This window comes from Hypanus sabinus, chromosome 16, assembly GCF_030144855.1.
Source record: "Hypanus sabinus isolate sHypSab1 chromosome 16, sHypSab1.hap1, whole genome shotgun sequence".
Lineage (NCBI taxonomy): Eukaryota > Metazoa > Chordata > Chondrichthyes > Myliobatiformes > Dasyatidae > Hypanus > Hypanus sabinus.
This window is the reverse complement of record NC_082721.1, coordinates 81,034,050-81,051,489: the sequence shown is the minus strand read 5'-3', so window position 1 is coordinate 81,051,489 and position 17,440 is coordinate 81,034,050. Positions and strand designations below refer to the sequence as shown.

General features: G+C 43.0%; 1 protein-coding gene across 2 annotated transcripts in view; it reads left to right on the top strand.

The window, feature by feature from the left end:
• The window catches only part of LOC132406485 (choline transporter-like protein 2), a 128,212-nt gene that overhangs the window by 39,810 nt on the left and 70,962 nt on the right, over positions 1-17,440 (top strand). For both annotated transcript variants that reach the window (XM_059992224.1, XM_059992223.1), the window contains exon 2: positions 16,882-16,930. In XM_059992224.1, coding sequence (XP_059848207.1) covers positions 16,882-16,930 — 49 coding nt within the window. The remainder of the gene's footprint in view (positions 1-16,881; positions 16,931-17,440) is intronic.

Below are 17,440 nucleotides of genomic sequence, written 5' to 3'. Positions count from 1 at the left end.
ACATACCTAGTAAAGTGTCACATGGGAGTACCTGTGTACTCAGCAGAAAAAAAACACCATGCAGCGAAGTGATCAACAAAGAGTGGGACAGAGCCTGAGTATCTTGTAAATAGCAGTTACGCATGTAACAGGACAGGGAGCCCCCCCCCCCCCAAGTATCTCCATCCTCAACCTGGCAACTAACAATATATGAGGACTAAGTAAGACCACCACGAAGTACAGAGTAGATGCTTTGCCTTGGCTATTTTCTGAGATGCCACCATTCTGCTAGTTTGATAAATTTTGCACGGTATGAACTCACTGAGATCACGAGATGCAGCAGACCGATCAGCATCCTGAACATCTGTGCTACAGAGCTGTGCAGCCAGTCTCTGTTCCTGTACAGAATAGCTTGACTGAGATGTTCTGGAAAGGCATTACTGTAAAATACTAGCAGACAGCAATATGTGCTATCAAGGCTGCGAAGTGAGAGACAATTTCTCCATGTATTTCCTCAATACAAGGATATATACGATTACAATTGACAGTTTCTCAGCCAATTGTTATGTACATGTAGGGCTCTCAGTACCAGTAACTGTGGTGTTAACTGTTCAGGCTAACAAAATGCCTTCTCTGTATTGTTACAATGAAATGGCTTCTCTGTACATAAGAACATAAGAGATAGGAGCAGGAGTAGGCCAATCGGCCCCTCAAGCCTGCTCCGCCATTCAACAAGATCATGGCTGATCCAATCTTAACTCTAGTTTTCACCGAATCCCACAAGGCAACAGTGCCAACCAACAGGGCACCATGCCGCCCATTTTATTTTATTATTCATCCCGCCCAAACCCATGTGATCACCCGGGGGAAAAAAAGAAAACGATTTGCCAATTGAGGAGAAAAAATCTGGAAAATTCCTCTCTGACCCATCCAGGCTATCGAAAACTGGTCCAGGAGATCACGTGGCTGATCTAAACCTAGCCTCATGTCCACTTACCTGCTCGCTCACCATATCCCCTAATGCCATTTTTATCCAGGAAAATGTCTATCTCCGTTTTGAATTTATTGAGTGTAGTAGCTTCCACAGCTCTCTGGGGTAGTAAATTCCACAGCCCCACTACCCTCTGAGTGAAGAAATTTCTCCTCATCTCAGTCCTGGAACGGCATCCCCTTATTTTAAGATTATGCCCCGTAGTCCTAGTTTTACCCATCATTGGGAACATTCTCCCCGCATCCACCCGATCAAGCCCCTTCACAATCTTATATGTTTCAATAAGATTGCCTCTCATTCTTCGGAACTCCAATGAGTAGAGTTCCAATCTACTCAACCTGTCATCATACATCAACCCACCCATCCCCGGAATTAACCTAGTGAACCTTCTCTGCACTGCCTCGAGAGCAAGTATGTCCTTTCTTAAATATGGACACCAGAACTGCACGCAGTACTCCAGGTGTAATGTTACTTAATGCTGTAATGGGTTTCTGTCACCCTCCACCTGGCCCTAACCCACCTGGACAAAAAAGACACATACGTTCGGATGCTGTTCATAGACTTCAGTTCAGCATTCAACACAGTCATCCCTCAGAAGCTGATTGGAAAGCTGAGCCTACTGGGCCTGAACACCTCCCTCTGCAACTGGATCCTAGACTTCCTGACTGGGAGACCTCAGCCAGTCCGGATCGGGAGCTGCATCTCCAACACCATCACACTGAGCATGGGGGCTCCCCAGGGCTGCGTGCTCAGTCCATTGCTATTCACTCTGCTGACCCACGACTGTGCTGCAAAACACAGCTCGAGCCACATAATCAAGTTCGCCGATGACACGACTGTGGTGGGTCTCATCAGCAAGAACGACAAATCAACTTACAGAGAAGTGCAGCAGTTAACGGACTGGTGCAGAACCAACAAACTGTGAACAAAACAAAAGAGATGGTTGTTGACTTCAGGAGGGCATGGAGTGACCACTCCCAGCTGAACATCGCTGACTCCTCGGTAGAGATCGTTAAGAACACCAGATTTCTTGGTGTTCTCCTGTTCCCTCAACACCAGTTCCATAGCAAAGAAAGCCCAGCAGTATCTCTACTTTCTGTGAAGGCTGAGGAAAGTCCATCTCCCAACCCCTATCCTCATCACATTCTACAGGGGTTGTATTGAGAGCATCTTGAGCAGCTGCGTCTCTGCCTGGTTCGGAAATTGCACCATCTCGGATCGTGAGACCATGCAGCGGATAGTGAGGTCAGCTGAGAAGATCTTCGGGGTCTCTCTTCCCACCATCACGGGCATTTACACTACATACTGCATCCGCAAAGCAAATGGCATAATGAAGGACCCCAAGCACCCCTCATACAATTTCTTCTCCCTCCTGCTGTCTGGGAAAAGGCTCCGAAGCATTCGGGCTCTCACAACCAGACTATGTAACAGTTTCTTCCCCCAAGCTATCATACTCCTCAATACCCAGTGCCTGGTCTGACACCTTGCTCTATTGTCCTGTTTATTATTTATTGTAATACCTGCACTGTTTTTGTGCACTTTACGCAGTCCTGGGTAGGTCTGTAGTCTAGTGTAATAGTTGTGTGTTTTTTTTTCCTCTGTGTTTTACGTAGTTCAGTCTAGTTTTTGTAATGTGTCATGTAACACCGTGGTCCTGAAAAATGTTGTCTCATTTTTTACTATGTACTGTACCAGCAGTTATGGTCGCAAAGTGACTTGACTTGACTGTATCTGGAATGTTTGAGTTATAACTGCAGATAAGGGAGGAACTAACCAATGGAGAATTGTTATGCTATCTTGTACATGGGAGCCGAGTGGGAGTTAGAAGGCTTTTTCAGGAGGCGAGCGAGGAGGACAGACTTGTGAGGAGCGGATAGCGGTTCCAGGGCGGCAAATACCTGACGTCGGTGGTTCGGACGGTGGATAAAAGCTCAGAAGGCCGTTGTGGATGGAACTGGAGGCGTGAGCTCCAACGTATTAAAATATTACGTGCACAAACTGATAAACTTACTGATTTGGCGCCTTTAGGTTATCTGTTTCTAACCCTCACTAGGAAATAACTAAGAAATAACTATAAAGTTGCAATTGTTTACTTGCCTTTGGTGTATTGTCTGATATTTGTGTTGCGAGCGTGTACTGGGGGGCATTACACCATATTTACACCGAAATATTGCACTATCGGTGGGGCGAAGACGGCTCACCCTAGGCGAATGGGGGTATATTGGGGGCACAGATGCTGCATACATAACAGTAAAAGGGTTGTTTAATCAGTTCATCATGCTCCTCTGTCCTTCAATATAACTGTGATCTTTCATCTCAGCTTTGATATGCTACAGTACATTAACTACTTATCCTTGAGGATTGAAAGACTTTCTTTTGGATATTGTATTGCTTATTAAGTATTCAATGAAGAAATATTTTACTAACCATGAGTGGCTGACACCTGCAAGCCCCTTATTTATGTGGGAAAGTTGAATGCAAACAAGAATTTGGAGCAGGAGTCAGCTTTTCCATCCTTCAAGTCTGCTCTGCCATTTGGTCATAGTGGGGATAAGCTCCTACTACCTATTAAATGCTCCCAATGGCGTGCGTCTCAAATAGCCTCTGACAACCAAGTCCAGCTGTTGGCCTTCATGTGCAACTTGGCTACTAAGCCTGGCAGAACCAGGGCAAAGGCGTATTACTGGTGCCTTAAAACCAGTCACTTCAGGCAGATGGGGCTAGTCAGTTTTGGTTGGCAGCTTATCTGGGAGAAGGAGAACTCTGATCACAAACCTCCGCTGCCTTGTGGCTACACCCACTGATGGGGAAGGCTTCAAGAGTAAAGCCGGAGGAGAAATCTAGAGGTAGTCCTAAGTTGAGTTCAACAGTGATTGGGAATGCCCCTGGTGCCAAATTGTATCAGCCTCTGCTGTTCCTTCAGTTGTATGGCGAGGAGGAAGCTGCTACATGGGCAACAGTGTGCTGTCCATTTCATACTGCATTGGCTTGTGTACTGGCTTGCATATTGAATGTAGTCAGCTAGGACACAACATCCATGGTTGACTGTGACCAACAGAGGCCTATGTACGGACAGGAATCCAGTGGCCTTGTGCTAGTAAGGCATGAAGAAGCTGCAATGTTTTGTAGGCTCTTCATGATTTGATGCTTTTAATTCCCACATTAATCGCTGCTTGTGCCGGAGTTTCATGGGAAGACATAGAATAGCCTAACAGCAAAAGGGAAAACAGCTTTATGCTGTATGAGTTATCTGATTTAATATTGGTGTTGTCTCGGCTTTGATTGCTCGAGGACCTGTTCAAAGGTCATTGTGTAGCCAATTAATCAACTGGAGCAGCATCTTTGCTCAGCTGTAAGTCTTGATGCACATGGGTGAGTGGAGTTCCTGTGTCAGGGCACTCACCATAGCTGCACAGTTCACATGTGGGCGTTGTGGTAAAGCAGAATGAGTATCTGCTGTGAGGCTCTGAATACCGGCAGATTCACTTAATCCTACTGCACATGGTGCCCCTGAAGATGTGCATGTCAAATAGTGTAGGAGGTTCCCAGAAAATCAAAAAAAATGTAAATATTGGAAGCACTGTGGTCAAGCCATTGCTTGGTGTTTCCAGCATTTTCTGTATTTATTATACAAGTGTTCAGATCTAGATGGTTTGTATAAATGACAACAGAGAGCAAGTTTGTAAATCTGGCGGGAACAAAGGATGTTGAGAATGGTGAGGGTGAAGCATTGGAGGAGGTGTGTAGGACAGGTGGCAAAGAATGAGTGTCAGGGGTGAGGGGTGGCATGGTTGCAGACCCACTCAGCCCTGAGACACCAGGCAAGGCCATTTAATTCTAAACAGTTGGTTTATTAATCATCATAGAATGTCTGTCTGGTGCTTCCATCTCCCTGCCCCTTTTCCCAACCAATGATTCCCCTCTCCCTGCTCCCTTCCCACTCTCAGTCCACACAGAGACCCAAATCAGAATCAGGTTTATCATCACTCACATGTCATGAAATGTGCTTTTTGTTGTGGTATCAATACAGTGCAATACATAAAATTACTACAGTCTTAGGCACCCTAGCTATATATACATGCGGCTAAGACTTTTGACAGAATTGCCAGAAGGTGACAAGCAACTGGAAATCAAAATAAAACCACATCCCTAGATGGAAAAAGACAACCTTAGGGATGGAAAATAATCTGTTGGTTTATTTCCTGTTAATTTCCCTGTAAGAATTATTGTACATTAAATAAATGATCGGCAGGAGAAAGGGAAATGTTGGTCCAAGTGATGGACTCACAGCTTTTCTGTCAACCCAAAATCATTACTTTGGATGAGTTCAAAGAACGTTTACCAGTGGCCTGTATGGGATTTCAGAGTGAATTTTCATAAACCATGGTTGACTGTCAACACCGACCAAGTCCTCCAGCCCACCACATTGATACAGAATTGCTTTTTGCAAATCTTACTGATTCTGTTAGAGCTATATCCTGTTAAACATTGCCTATTTAAATGCCTGGGTAAATATCTCCTGATTGTGTTGATTGTGTCTGACTCTTTCACCTCTTCTGGTAGTGAGTTCCACTATTTTAAAACAAAACACTTTCCCTTCAAATTCCTTCCTCAACAAAGACTGCCCTCTTGTCTTTGATATCCCTACTGCAGGAACAGAGGTGTTGACCATTTACTCTATCTATGCATTTACTCCCAAATATAATATAAACAGTGTATTTTAAAGTTGCTGCATAACATCTCAATTCTGTGTTCTGACCTACGAAGGCAAGTGTGTCACCACTCTTCACCACTCCATCTGCTGATGTTGCCACTTTTAGAAAGCTATGGTCTTGAACCCCAAGTTTCATCTATTTAATAACATACCTTAATAACTCACCATTTACTAGTCCGCTGGACTTCCCAAAATGTATTACCTGGATATATTCAGATGTGATTGAACTACATCTACAAACTTACTAATAATATCTCCAGTATTCACATTCAAGGCTATATATTCCCACATATCCCATGTATCTCTAACAGCAAAGGTGCCATCACAGATCCCTGTTGTATACCATTGGTCACTGACTTCCAATTAGCAAAACATCCTTCCACCAGTGTCCTCTGCCTACTCACTTTTTACCACTAATTCTGCTGTTTCTCCTTAATCTGTAATGCAATTCTCTTGAATTCCCATCCATAGTTGAAACTTCTGTATTAAGGTGTTAAGCTACCAGTCCTATCTTTTCCTAAACTCTTTTTTTTGTGCTGTAAACTCATCTGATCCACATGTGAAAATTCTACCCTGCCCACTGCACTTGATTTGTATTCTGTTGCCTCAGTGAAAAATCTTGAAGAAATTCATAGTTAAAAGCTTTTAGGTACTTTGTTAGGTGATGTTTCAACTTCCTCTTTTGGCTTATTGTAAACAAAATCAACAGGATGTAGAGCTCAAACCTAAGAAACAGCAAGCTGTCTTCTTTGAGTGAGCCACCAAGATAGGTTTCTGTGTGCAGCTTCCTTTCAAAGGCATTTCACTCCTTCAACTAATTTTTTGCATTACATTGGTTGTATTTTACATTTTGATAGAAATATTATCCAGTGCCTGCAAACTAGGAAAAGGGAGATTGGCACTTATAGGTTTCCTGTAATGTCTCTCGTCTTCTTATTCCAAAGCCTTGAGGTTTTCAATAAAACAAATGTAGCACTTGTGTGAAAAGCTGTTATCCCAAGCTGCTGTAAATCAGGCCATTTTTGAAAATAGACCAGTCAACCTATTTTTAAAAAAGATAGCTCTGTGAATAATTTCCATTTGAAGGGGCTGTGAGATGTTCTGGTGCCTTTGGTTTTATTTATTGTAACTGATCACTTAGTGCTGTGGGAGCTGAACAGCAGAGAAAATTCATTTTGAAATCCTTTATGGGTTGTCCTTGATTAGTGCTTTAATTTTTTTTTATGCAGACATCTGTGACTCAATTTTGTCCTTATGAACATGACAATTAGACCATAAGACATAAGAGCAGAATAAGGCCATTTGGCCGGTCAAATCTATTCCGCCATTCAATCATGGCTGATTCTTTTCCCCCCTCCTTAGCCCCTCTCCCTTGCCTCCTCTCTGTTGTTTTAAACTTCTTTTGGCCTACCCAAAGCAAAGACACCACGTACTACGTGTGAATGGAACTTTTAACTCTTTATTAGTAGCAAGCTACCAGAGAGAACCTTCCTTAAGCAATCTCTCTCAGAGGCTACATTGGAGGTCTCTGGTTTCTAAAGCAAATACTGCTCTTTTATTACACATACAGTCACGTACACCAGATACATGTGGGTTCAACCCCCTTGGTTTTCTGTACAGATGTTTATTGTTAACTTATCAGTCATGAATTGTTCGTGTAGCAATTTAACTGTCCCTATGTCTGGGAACAGCCAGACACAAGCTTACCACTCGGAGCTTCCTACCCTTCAAACAGGCATTCTTTTTAATGCTTATCTTGCAAGCGCTATACTAAGTACAAAGCAGGGTACTGTATGTCTCCCTACAGCAGTTAATCAAGCAATGATACAAGTTGCTTCCAAGCAAGAACTGAAATTCAACGTATCACCCGCTCAGCTTACCTTGCAAGAACACTTTGTGCTTCTATACTTTTTGCAAAGTCTTAGCTGCTGTGACCCTTAACAAAATAACCAGGGTCACAGGAGGCTTATGAGATGCTAACTCTTTAACATCTCACTGTCACCTTTGATGCCGTGTCCAATCAAGAGCCTATCAAGTTCTGCCTTAAATACACCAAACAGCCTGGCTTGCACGACACCTGTGGCAACAAATTCCACAGATCTCACCACTCTCTGGCCAAAGAAATTTCTCTGCATCTCCTTTAAATTGACACCCCTCTATCCTGAAGTTGTGCTCTCTTATCCTAGATTTCCTCACCGGTAGAAACATCTTTTCACTCTGGCTAGGCCTTTTGACATACAAAAGATTTCAAATGTTCTTTGAATGATAACCCTTTCATTCCCAGAATCATCCATGTGAATTTCCTCTGAACCCTCTCCAAATGCCAACACATCTTTTCATAGATGAGGAGCCCAAAACTGTTCACAATACTCAAGGTGAGGCCTTGGCACTGCCTTTATAAAGCCTCAGCATTGCATCCCTGCTCCTGTATTCTAAACCTCCTGAAATGAATGCTAACATTGCATTTGCCTTCCTCATCACTGACTCAACTTGCAAGTTAACCTTATGGGTGTTCTGCACAAGGACTCCCAAGTTCCTTTGCATCTCAGATATTTTGATTTTCTCTCTATTTAGAAAATAGTCTGCACATTTATTACTTCTACCAAAGTGCATGACCATGCATTTTCCAACATTGTATTTCATTTGCCACTCTCTTGCCTGTTGTCCTAATCTGTCTAAGGCCTTCTGCAGCCTGCCTGTTTCCTCAACACTACCTGCCCCTCCACCAATCTTCATATCATCTGCAAACTTGGCAACAAAGGTGTCTACTCCAACATCTAAATCACTGAAGTACAGAATAAAAAAGAAGCAGTCCCAACTCTGATTCCTATGGAACACCACTAGTCACTGGGAGTCAAACAGAAAAGGAACCTTTTATTCTCACATTGCCTCCTACCAATCAGCCAATGCTCTAACCATGCCAGTAATTTTCTTGTAAAATTGTGGCTCTTAACTTGATAAGCAGCTTCCATATGTGGCCTTCTGAAAGTTGAAATACACAACATCCCACTGCATCCCCTTTATCTATCCTACCTGTAATCTCCTCAAAGGATTCCAACAGATCAGGCAAGATTTTCCCTTAAGGAAACCATGCTCACTTTGTCCTATGTCACCAAACACTCCATGACCTCATCCTTAACAATTGACTCCAACATCATCCCAATCACTAAGGGCAGGCTAACTGGTCTATAATTTCCTTTCTGCTGCCTTCCTCCTTTCTGAAAGAAAGGAGTGACATTTGCAATTTTCCAGAGTCCAATGACTTTTGACTAATGTCTCCAGAATCTCTACTACTACCTCTTTCAGAACTCTGGGGTGCAGTTCATCTGGTCTGGGTGACTTATTTACCCTTGGGTCTTTAAGCATTTTGAGAACCTTCTCCCTTGTAATTGTAATGTGCTGTAAGGTTTCACTGCTAATGTAATGGTTTCTCTGTAGCAGCAATGTTTGGTTTATGACCAGAGATAATGGGCCTTTGGGATGTATGTTAGCCAATGAGAGGCATGTTGTTTTTTTCTTGTGGGTTTGGGAGCAAGGATTTCGGGGGCTCTTGCCAAGGAGAGATGAGGAGAGAAGACGTGAATGGAGAGAGTTGGTAGACTGCCGGACAGATGGGACTTGGAACAAGGGTCTGAGGGTCAGCTTCGCTTGAAGGAGGTCGATGGGAAACCAGTGGACTGAACAGTGAGCTTAACGTTGCGCATTTAACTGTTTCATGAGAATGGGCCCTTTTCTTTTTGTTTCTTTACTAACCATATAGTCAAATTAAGAATTATAAAGCTCAATTTTTAATGGTATGTTGTGGACTGTTTGTTATTTTGTGGTATTGATTTGTAACGGGGACACATCGCACAACATCCACCCAAACAAGATTTCTTAATTTTGGCCGGGCCGAGGGCTGTCCTCTCCTAGATTAAGCCGCTAGCTGAACTGAGGGTTACATATTAGTAACTGCACTCACTTCTCTTCCATCACACCCTTCAACATTTGGCACACTGCTGGTGTCTTCCACAGTGAAGACTGATGCACAATGTTCATTTAGTTCATTTGCCATCTCCTTGTCCCCCGTTATTATTTCTCCAGCCTGTTTCTGGCAGTCCAATATCCACTCTCATCTCTCTTCTATTGTTTACATACCACTAAAAAGCTTTTACCAACCACTTTGATATTGTTTGCTAGCTTGCTTTTATATTTCACTTTCCCTTCCAAATGATACTTTTATTTGCTCTCTGTAGGTTTTTAAAAGCTTCCCAATCCTCTATCATCCCACTAATTTTTGCTTTTTTGTGTGCCCTTTCTTATGCTTTTACATTCGCTTTGACTTCCCTCGCAAGCCACGGTTGTACTATTTTGCCACTTGATTACTCTTCATTTTTGAAATATGACTATCCTGCACCTTCCTCATTTTTCCCAGAAACTCACAGCATTACTGCTCTACCAGCATTCCTTCTAATTTACTTTGGCCAACTGCTCTCTCATACCACTGTAATTTCCTTTACTCCACTGGAATGCTGCTATGTCACTTTATTTTCTCCCTATCAAATTTCAAGTTGAACCCAATCATATTCTGAACACTAGGAATTTCTTTACCTTAATCTCCCTAATCACTCCTGATTCATTACATGACACCCAATCCATTATAGCTGATCCTCCAGTAGGCTCAACGGCAAACTGCTTTAAAAAGCCATCTTGTAGGCATTCAACAAACTCACTTTCTTGAGTTCCATTTCCAACCTGATTTCCCCAGTCGACCTGCATGTTGAAATCTCCCATGACTATCATAACATTGCCCTTTTGACACATCTTTTCTATTGATTGTTGTAATCTGTGGTCTACAGATCCCTGTTAGGAGGTTTGTATATAACTGCCATCAGGGTCCTTTTATCCTTGCAGTTTCTTAACCCACAAGAATACAGCATCTTCTGATCCTATGTCACGTCTTTCTACTGATTTAATGCCATTCTTTACCAGCAGAGCCACACCATCCCCTCTGCCTACCTTCCCATCCTTCTGATACAACATGTAACCTTGGGCATTCAGTTCCCAATTACAACCTTCCTTCAGGCATGATTCAGTGATTCCTTGACATTGTGACCACTCCACAGTATTGTAATGCATGGTATCAAAAGGGTGTAAGAATGATAAAGGATTGCTGGAATTTGTCACAGTTGCTTTAATACCGAAGGATGCTGTGCCTTTATAATAATAGTATTTATCAAAGGGGTGACATAAGTAACCCTTTGTCCTGTACAATATATTGAAGAAAATATATTTGAGAAACCTGTTTCCTAGTTTCCGTTTCCTCCTTACTCAGCTTTGCCCCTATAATCCTTTTTGTTACTGGCTCACTGCAACAACTTCATCATGATAGTGATGGTGATGTGCTTGGGGAGGTTCCATCGCTACAAGCAGAAGTTAGGTGAAACCCTATTAACTCTGTTAGTTAGAACTAACTGTATCTTGAAAAATAGAAGAGATTTTCTTTTTTAGAATTTCTCCTTGTTTATCTGACATGTATTTCACTGTTGCCTGATTTTGTAGGTGAAAAATCTAGGTGGTATTAAGTAAGTGTGTAGCCAATACAATATTGGTGGAGTCATAGATAGTAAGGAAGGTTGTTTACAGATAGCTGAGCACAAATCAGTTATAAGGTAGTGTGGAACAGTGTCAGATGTAATTCAAAGCAGAAATGTCTGAGCTAAAGAACTTTGGGATGTATATAAGACATATGGAGTACAAGCTAGGGACCTTAGAACAGTTGGTGTACGGAGAGTGTAAGTCTGTAGCTCGCTGAAAGTGGTGGCATAGATGGATGGATTGGTGAAGAAGGCATTTAATATGTTTGCCTTCACAGGCTGAGGCATTGAATATAACAGATGGGATGCCATGTTGTAGTTGTATAAAGCATGGAGTTGTTGGCACTTAAAGTTTTGCACGCAGTTCCGGAAGGCCATGGTAGCAACCAAGTGAATGCAGAAGAGATTCACCAGAATGTTTCCTGGAATAAGGAGTTGTATTTATAAAGAGAGAGTGGGGTTACTCTCACTGAAAATTGGGAGTCTGTGCTCTAGGTGTCTGGGATCTTGCTGTCACTGAGCTTGCTGCTATGCTACAATAAACATGGGGGGGGGGGGGTCCCAGTTAGGGTGGTGGTTAGTGCGACTCTATTACAGCTCAGAGTTTCAGAGTTCAAAGTTCAATTCTGGGGTTCTTCGTAAAAAAAGTTTGTATGTTTTTCTGTGTGTGTGTGTGGGTGGGATTCCTTCACATGCTCAGGTTTCTTCCCACAGTCCAAAGATATATCAGCTAATTGGTCTTGTAAATTGTCCTGTGATTAGGCTAGGGTAAAATAGGTGAGTTGCAGGGTAGGGAGGCTTTGAAAAGCTGGAAAGACCTGTTCCACACTTATTCTCTAAACAAGCAGCTACTTCAAAAGACCCTCATTTACTGTAATGAAGTGCCCAGTAGAAATGTAACCTTTAATGGGATGTTACTATTTAATTAAAAGGTATGTGGAAGTGATGTGTCTGAAGAAATTGGGGATGTTGTTATTCAGTCAGAGGGATGAGTATGGAGGGGAGCAGGTATGAGGGGGATCTTGAGTAGAGGGGCTGGTATGTTGTGAGTCATTCTGAGGCAGTTGGAAAAGATATTCAGGAGTCAAGTCAGGGAGTGTCTTGAGCTGAGAACTAGTCTAATATAAATACTTTTTTTCTCCTTGCATCAGTGGAATAAGAAACTCCTCTAGCACATGGTATTCCCTGTAAAAAGAAACATTATGCATCCTTACTAAAAAAGTGTTTCTCATCTGAAATAATTGGATAAAATTTATTTAGGAGTGCCGCTTGGATTATTTTGCAGCTGTGCAAATTTTTTCCACATGATTCATTCCACCCAAGTTGGAGTTTTGTTTTAAAACTCAGTCAAGGGATAACTTTTTCCAGAGCTTTAAGGAAGCAATCAGTGCATGAATTTAGCTTCTCTGGGTAGCATGCAGAGCAAAAGGTGGAGAAATGCAGCTGCTGTCACCCAGTGCATGTTGGGCCTTTGAAAGCCAATGAGGACTGAAGAAAACAGCACATCTCATGGAGCCAATGAGAGCTGGTGCCCAGTGGAACCAATGCTGCAGAAATCAATCTATCAGGGGTTCCAACTAAGAGTTAGCCTGATACCTCTTCAGTTCTTCTCACCCCCTCCCCATTCCCACCAGCAAGTTCTGTACGTGAACTGGGTCTGAATGTTGGCACAATGTAGTAGATGCCACATCCCTAGCTTGTCCTGCTGCTGCCGCCCACTCTCTTACTTTCTAACATAAGGGAATAACTACAAACATGTTTTCTAGATATATTTACTTCCTTAAGCTGTAATCTGTACTCCAGCCTGGGATCAACTATCTCAATACTGTCTATTCATTCTGTGTGTCATCAGCCACTGTCATTATAGAAGTGGGTCTCGACTATTACCACCCTGTGCATTGTGCTGTTGGCAAAACAATGACATCAACTGTATTGAGAATGTGCAACTCTGATAAATCATTATGATTTTATTGATTAATAGGTGATTGTATGTGTCATGGGGCAAGGTACATGTGGGCGTGAATGGTACCAATATAAGAGTTACAGAAGATGGTAACTTAAAAGATTGCCCTGAAATGAAGAATACTGTAGCGGTGTGCTACACGCAGCGCTAAAATAACGACACGGAGTCGGTAAACTGCAGTTAAAGAAGATTTTATTCGAACTTCAGAGCCTTGCTTTCAAACCTCCCTGATCCTGCCCTCCCTGGGCGCGGATGCTGTAGGGGGCACGTACTCACAATTCCCCGCAGGCTTTTCCCTTTGTTGGTGAAGCAGACCTGGCATCCTTTTGGGACTGGCCTTTGTGCCGGCGCGCTGGCTATTTGTGAGCCGGTTCGAGTGCCACATAAACCCCCCCCCCAGGACCGGCGATACACCCCCCAATGTCCACAGTCTGGGCCGGACCCTGTTTGGGAGGTTGGCCTCTGCGCTGCGGTGCCGGAAACTCGACCAGTTGCGCCAAGTCCACATGGGCCGGTTTGAGTCAGTCCACCGTGAAAACCTCCTCTCTTCCCCCAACGTCCAGCACGAATGTGGACCCGTTGTTCCTGAGCACCATAAACAGCCCTTCGTAGGGCCGTTGCAGCGGTGGCCGATGCCCGCCCCTTCATACAAACACAAACTTACTGTTCTGCAGGTCTTTGGGTACACAGGTCAGGTTCTGCCCATGCTGCGAAGTGAGTATGGGGGCCAGGTTGCCGAGCCTCCCACATAGTCTGCCCGGGACCTCTGCGGGTTCTTCCTCGTGCCCCCTTGGGGCTGGTCTTTGTGCCGGCAAGCTGGCTATTTGTGAGCCGGTTCAAGTGCGCTAGGAAGTGGGTCGCCACAATACTTTGATTAGCTATTTGTTCCTTTCTCCATTGGCTTTAGAATAACTTTTTGACCATTTGGAAACTCCTTTGCATGGTGTAATAACTGGATGTTGGATTAGCACAGACAGACCATTTGTCAATCATGTCACCTAACCTACTGAAGAAATTCACTGAAGATATTTGTCCTTAAATCTGTATATCAATTCTAGGTTTCAAAGTATAGGTCACAAAGACTATAAATCATGCAATGACGTTTTCAAGATTTGTCAGCACAGTGACTAAGCATTTGTGTCTATAGCTCATGGTAGTGGTTTTCATGTAGACACTTACAGGCACAAGTATTGAAACAGTGTAATGACACAAGTAACCACCAAGCATCTATAGTGAAATTACATGTCAACAAAAATCCCAGTTATTCAGTTATTTGTATGCTGCGTTATATCCTATAGCGCAAAGCTGAAGTGACCATATCTAATGTTGCTGATGGTATTTTACAACTTGTTCATAGATAAACACCTCTAATTTACAAGGATGGCCCACAAGCTTGCAGTTGCCTGTCACTTAAATTTTCCATTGCGCTCCCACTGACCTGAATGCTTCCCTCCCCCCACCCCCCACTTTTTTGCTTTCTGCAGGGATCATTCCCTATGCGACTCCCTTGTCCATTTGTCCTCCCCATCCCTTCCCACCGATCTCCCTCCTGGCGCTTATCCTTGTAAGGCGACACATGACCTGTGAGCCTACTGTGTCCGGTGCTCCCGGAGTGGCCTTCTATATATTGGTGAGACCCACGCAGACCAGGAGACCTTTTCGTTGAACACCTACGCTCTGTCCGCCAGAGGAAGCAGGATTTTAATTCCACATCCCATTCCCATTCCCATTCCAATATGTCAATCTATGGCCTTCTCTACTGTCAAGATGAAGCCACACTCAGGTTGGAGGAACAATACCTTATATTCCGTCTGGGTAGTCTTCAAACTGATGGCATGAACATTGATTTCTCTAATTTCCGTTAATGCCCCTCCTCCCCTTCTTACCCCATCCCTAAATTTTAATAATTTTCTTTTCTCTCTCTTTCCCTCTCACAATAACTCCTTGCCTGTCTTCCATCTTCCTCTGGTGCTCCCTCCCCCTTTCTTTCTTCCAAGGCTTTCCGTCCTATGACACTCCCCCTTCTCCAGCCTTGTATCCCTTTTGCCAATTAACTTTCCAGCTCTTAGCTTCATCCCTCCCACTCCTGTCTTCTCCTATCATTTCAGGTCTCCCCCTCTCCCTCCCACTTTCAAATCTCTTACTCTCTCTTTTGTTGAGTATAGGAGCAAAGAGGTCCTTCTGCAGTTGTACAGGGCCCTGGTGAGACCACACCTGGAGTACTGTGTTCAGTTTTGGTCTCCAAATCTGAGGAAGGACATTTTTGCTATTGAGGGAGTGCAGCGTAGGTTCACGAGGACTGTCATGTTAAAAAATTGGAGCAACTGGGCTTGTATACACTGGAATTTAGGTGGATGAGAGGGGATCTGATTGAAACATATAAGATTATTAAGGGATTGGACATGCTAGAGGCAGGAATCATGTTCTCGATGTTGGGGGAGACCAGAACCAGAGGCCACAGTATAAGAATAAGGGGTAGGTCATTTAGAACCGAGTTCAAGAAAAACTTTTTCATCCAGAGAGTTGTGGATCTATGGAATGCTCTGCCTCAGAAGGTAGTGGAGACCAATTCTCTGGATGCTTTCAAGAAAGAGTTAGATAGAACTCTTAAAGATAGCGGCGTCAAGGGATATGGGGAGAAGGCAGGAACGGGGTACTGATTGTGGATGATCAGCCATGATCACAGTGAATGGTGGTGCTATCTCGAAGGGCCAAAGGGCCCACTCCTGCACCTATTGTCTATTTTTTCCATTAGTCCTGACGAAGAGTCTCGACCCGAAACGTCGACTGTACTTCTTCCTGTAGATGCTACTTGGCCTGCTGCATTCCACCAGTGTTGCTTGAATTTCCAGCATCTGCAGATTTTCTCATGTTTGCGACCTGTGTGTTTAGTCACTGATGCTGTATCAACAAAGACCAGTGTGAGCTTGAGAACAACGCCTTATCCTCTGCCCAGACACAGTACAGCACTTGGGCCTCAACAGTGAATTCAACAACTGTGGGTTGCCAGTCTTGCCAATTCTTGCATAAGCTGGACAGTTCTAGTGTGAAGAGCAGAAAATTCGGGGAGTGCTCAAAGACCAGTGTCTGTTGCTGATGTTTCAAATAATGACCTTTCATAACGGTAGAGGTAGAGGTGTTCGTCTTTTTCTCGTGCAGTGTTACTTCCTGGCCTGCTGAGTATTTCTAGAAGTATCTGGTTTTCATATTTCCAGGATCTGTGTTTTTTGTTTTGCTGCTTCTTCTCTGGCCAAATTATGCATCTGCAATGTTACCTTGGATTTCTTTTTCCCTAGTACTCTGTGCTAGACCTTTCCAACATTTTTCATTTTTTTTCAGATTTCCAACAACTATGTACGTCTCAAATCTAGTGCAGTTTTTTTATTGTTGTCCTTCCCTTGTTTTCTGTCATCTGCTGTTATCCATGCTTTTCCTGCCATTGGGAAACCATTACTACTCTGTCTGTCCTCTCTACTTTCTCCCAGATATTTTGTTCATCTGAAACAGTGCTCTATATGTTAGCAAACATTGCCTTAACTGCTGAGTACTTCTAACATCTTGTTTTAATTAGATATCCAACATCTACATTCTTTTCTTTTTGCTTAATGTTCTTTTTTTCTGTTCTTTTGTTAATGTTCTTTTGTTTTTTGTGTTGTAGGTGAACCAAAGAAATTTGATCCAACATTCAAAGGACCAATTGAAAACAGGTAGGAGGAAACGTAGCCTTTAAATTTCTCTTCAGTCAGGATCAAAGAATTTTAAACTATAAATTTTACATTTGCAAATTTGTCTTTGAGAGTATTTTGAGTTATTTAATACGTAAATGCTGTAGTAATGGGATCAAGATCTGTCACTTTATTAACAAGGTGGAAACAAGCCTGAAGTTTAACTTCTTTAGGAAAATGTAGTGATCTACCTTTAAATAATAGCCTTAGAAATGAGAACATTACAAATGAGTGCTTGAATCTAGTCCAAGTGTCGCTCTACTATTTGCCCGGTGTGTGAGATTTGATTATGAATGGTGACATGATTTTGAGGAATTAGCTAACAGCTGTGGTCTGTCTTTTATTTGATATCCACACTCCAGCAGTGTTGACTAATGCTGGTGGACACAGAGGGCCAAGGGAAACATCTTTGAAGTTTTCCTTTGCTCCTTGTGCTGAGCTCAGCAAATATTGCAGAGATCGTGGATGAAACCACCAAACCTTCTGTTTTCA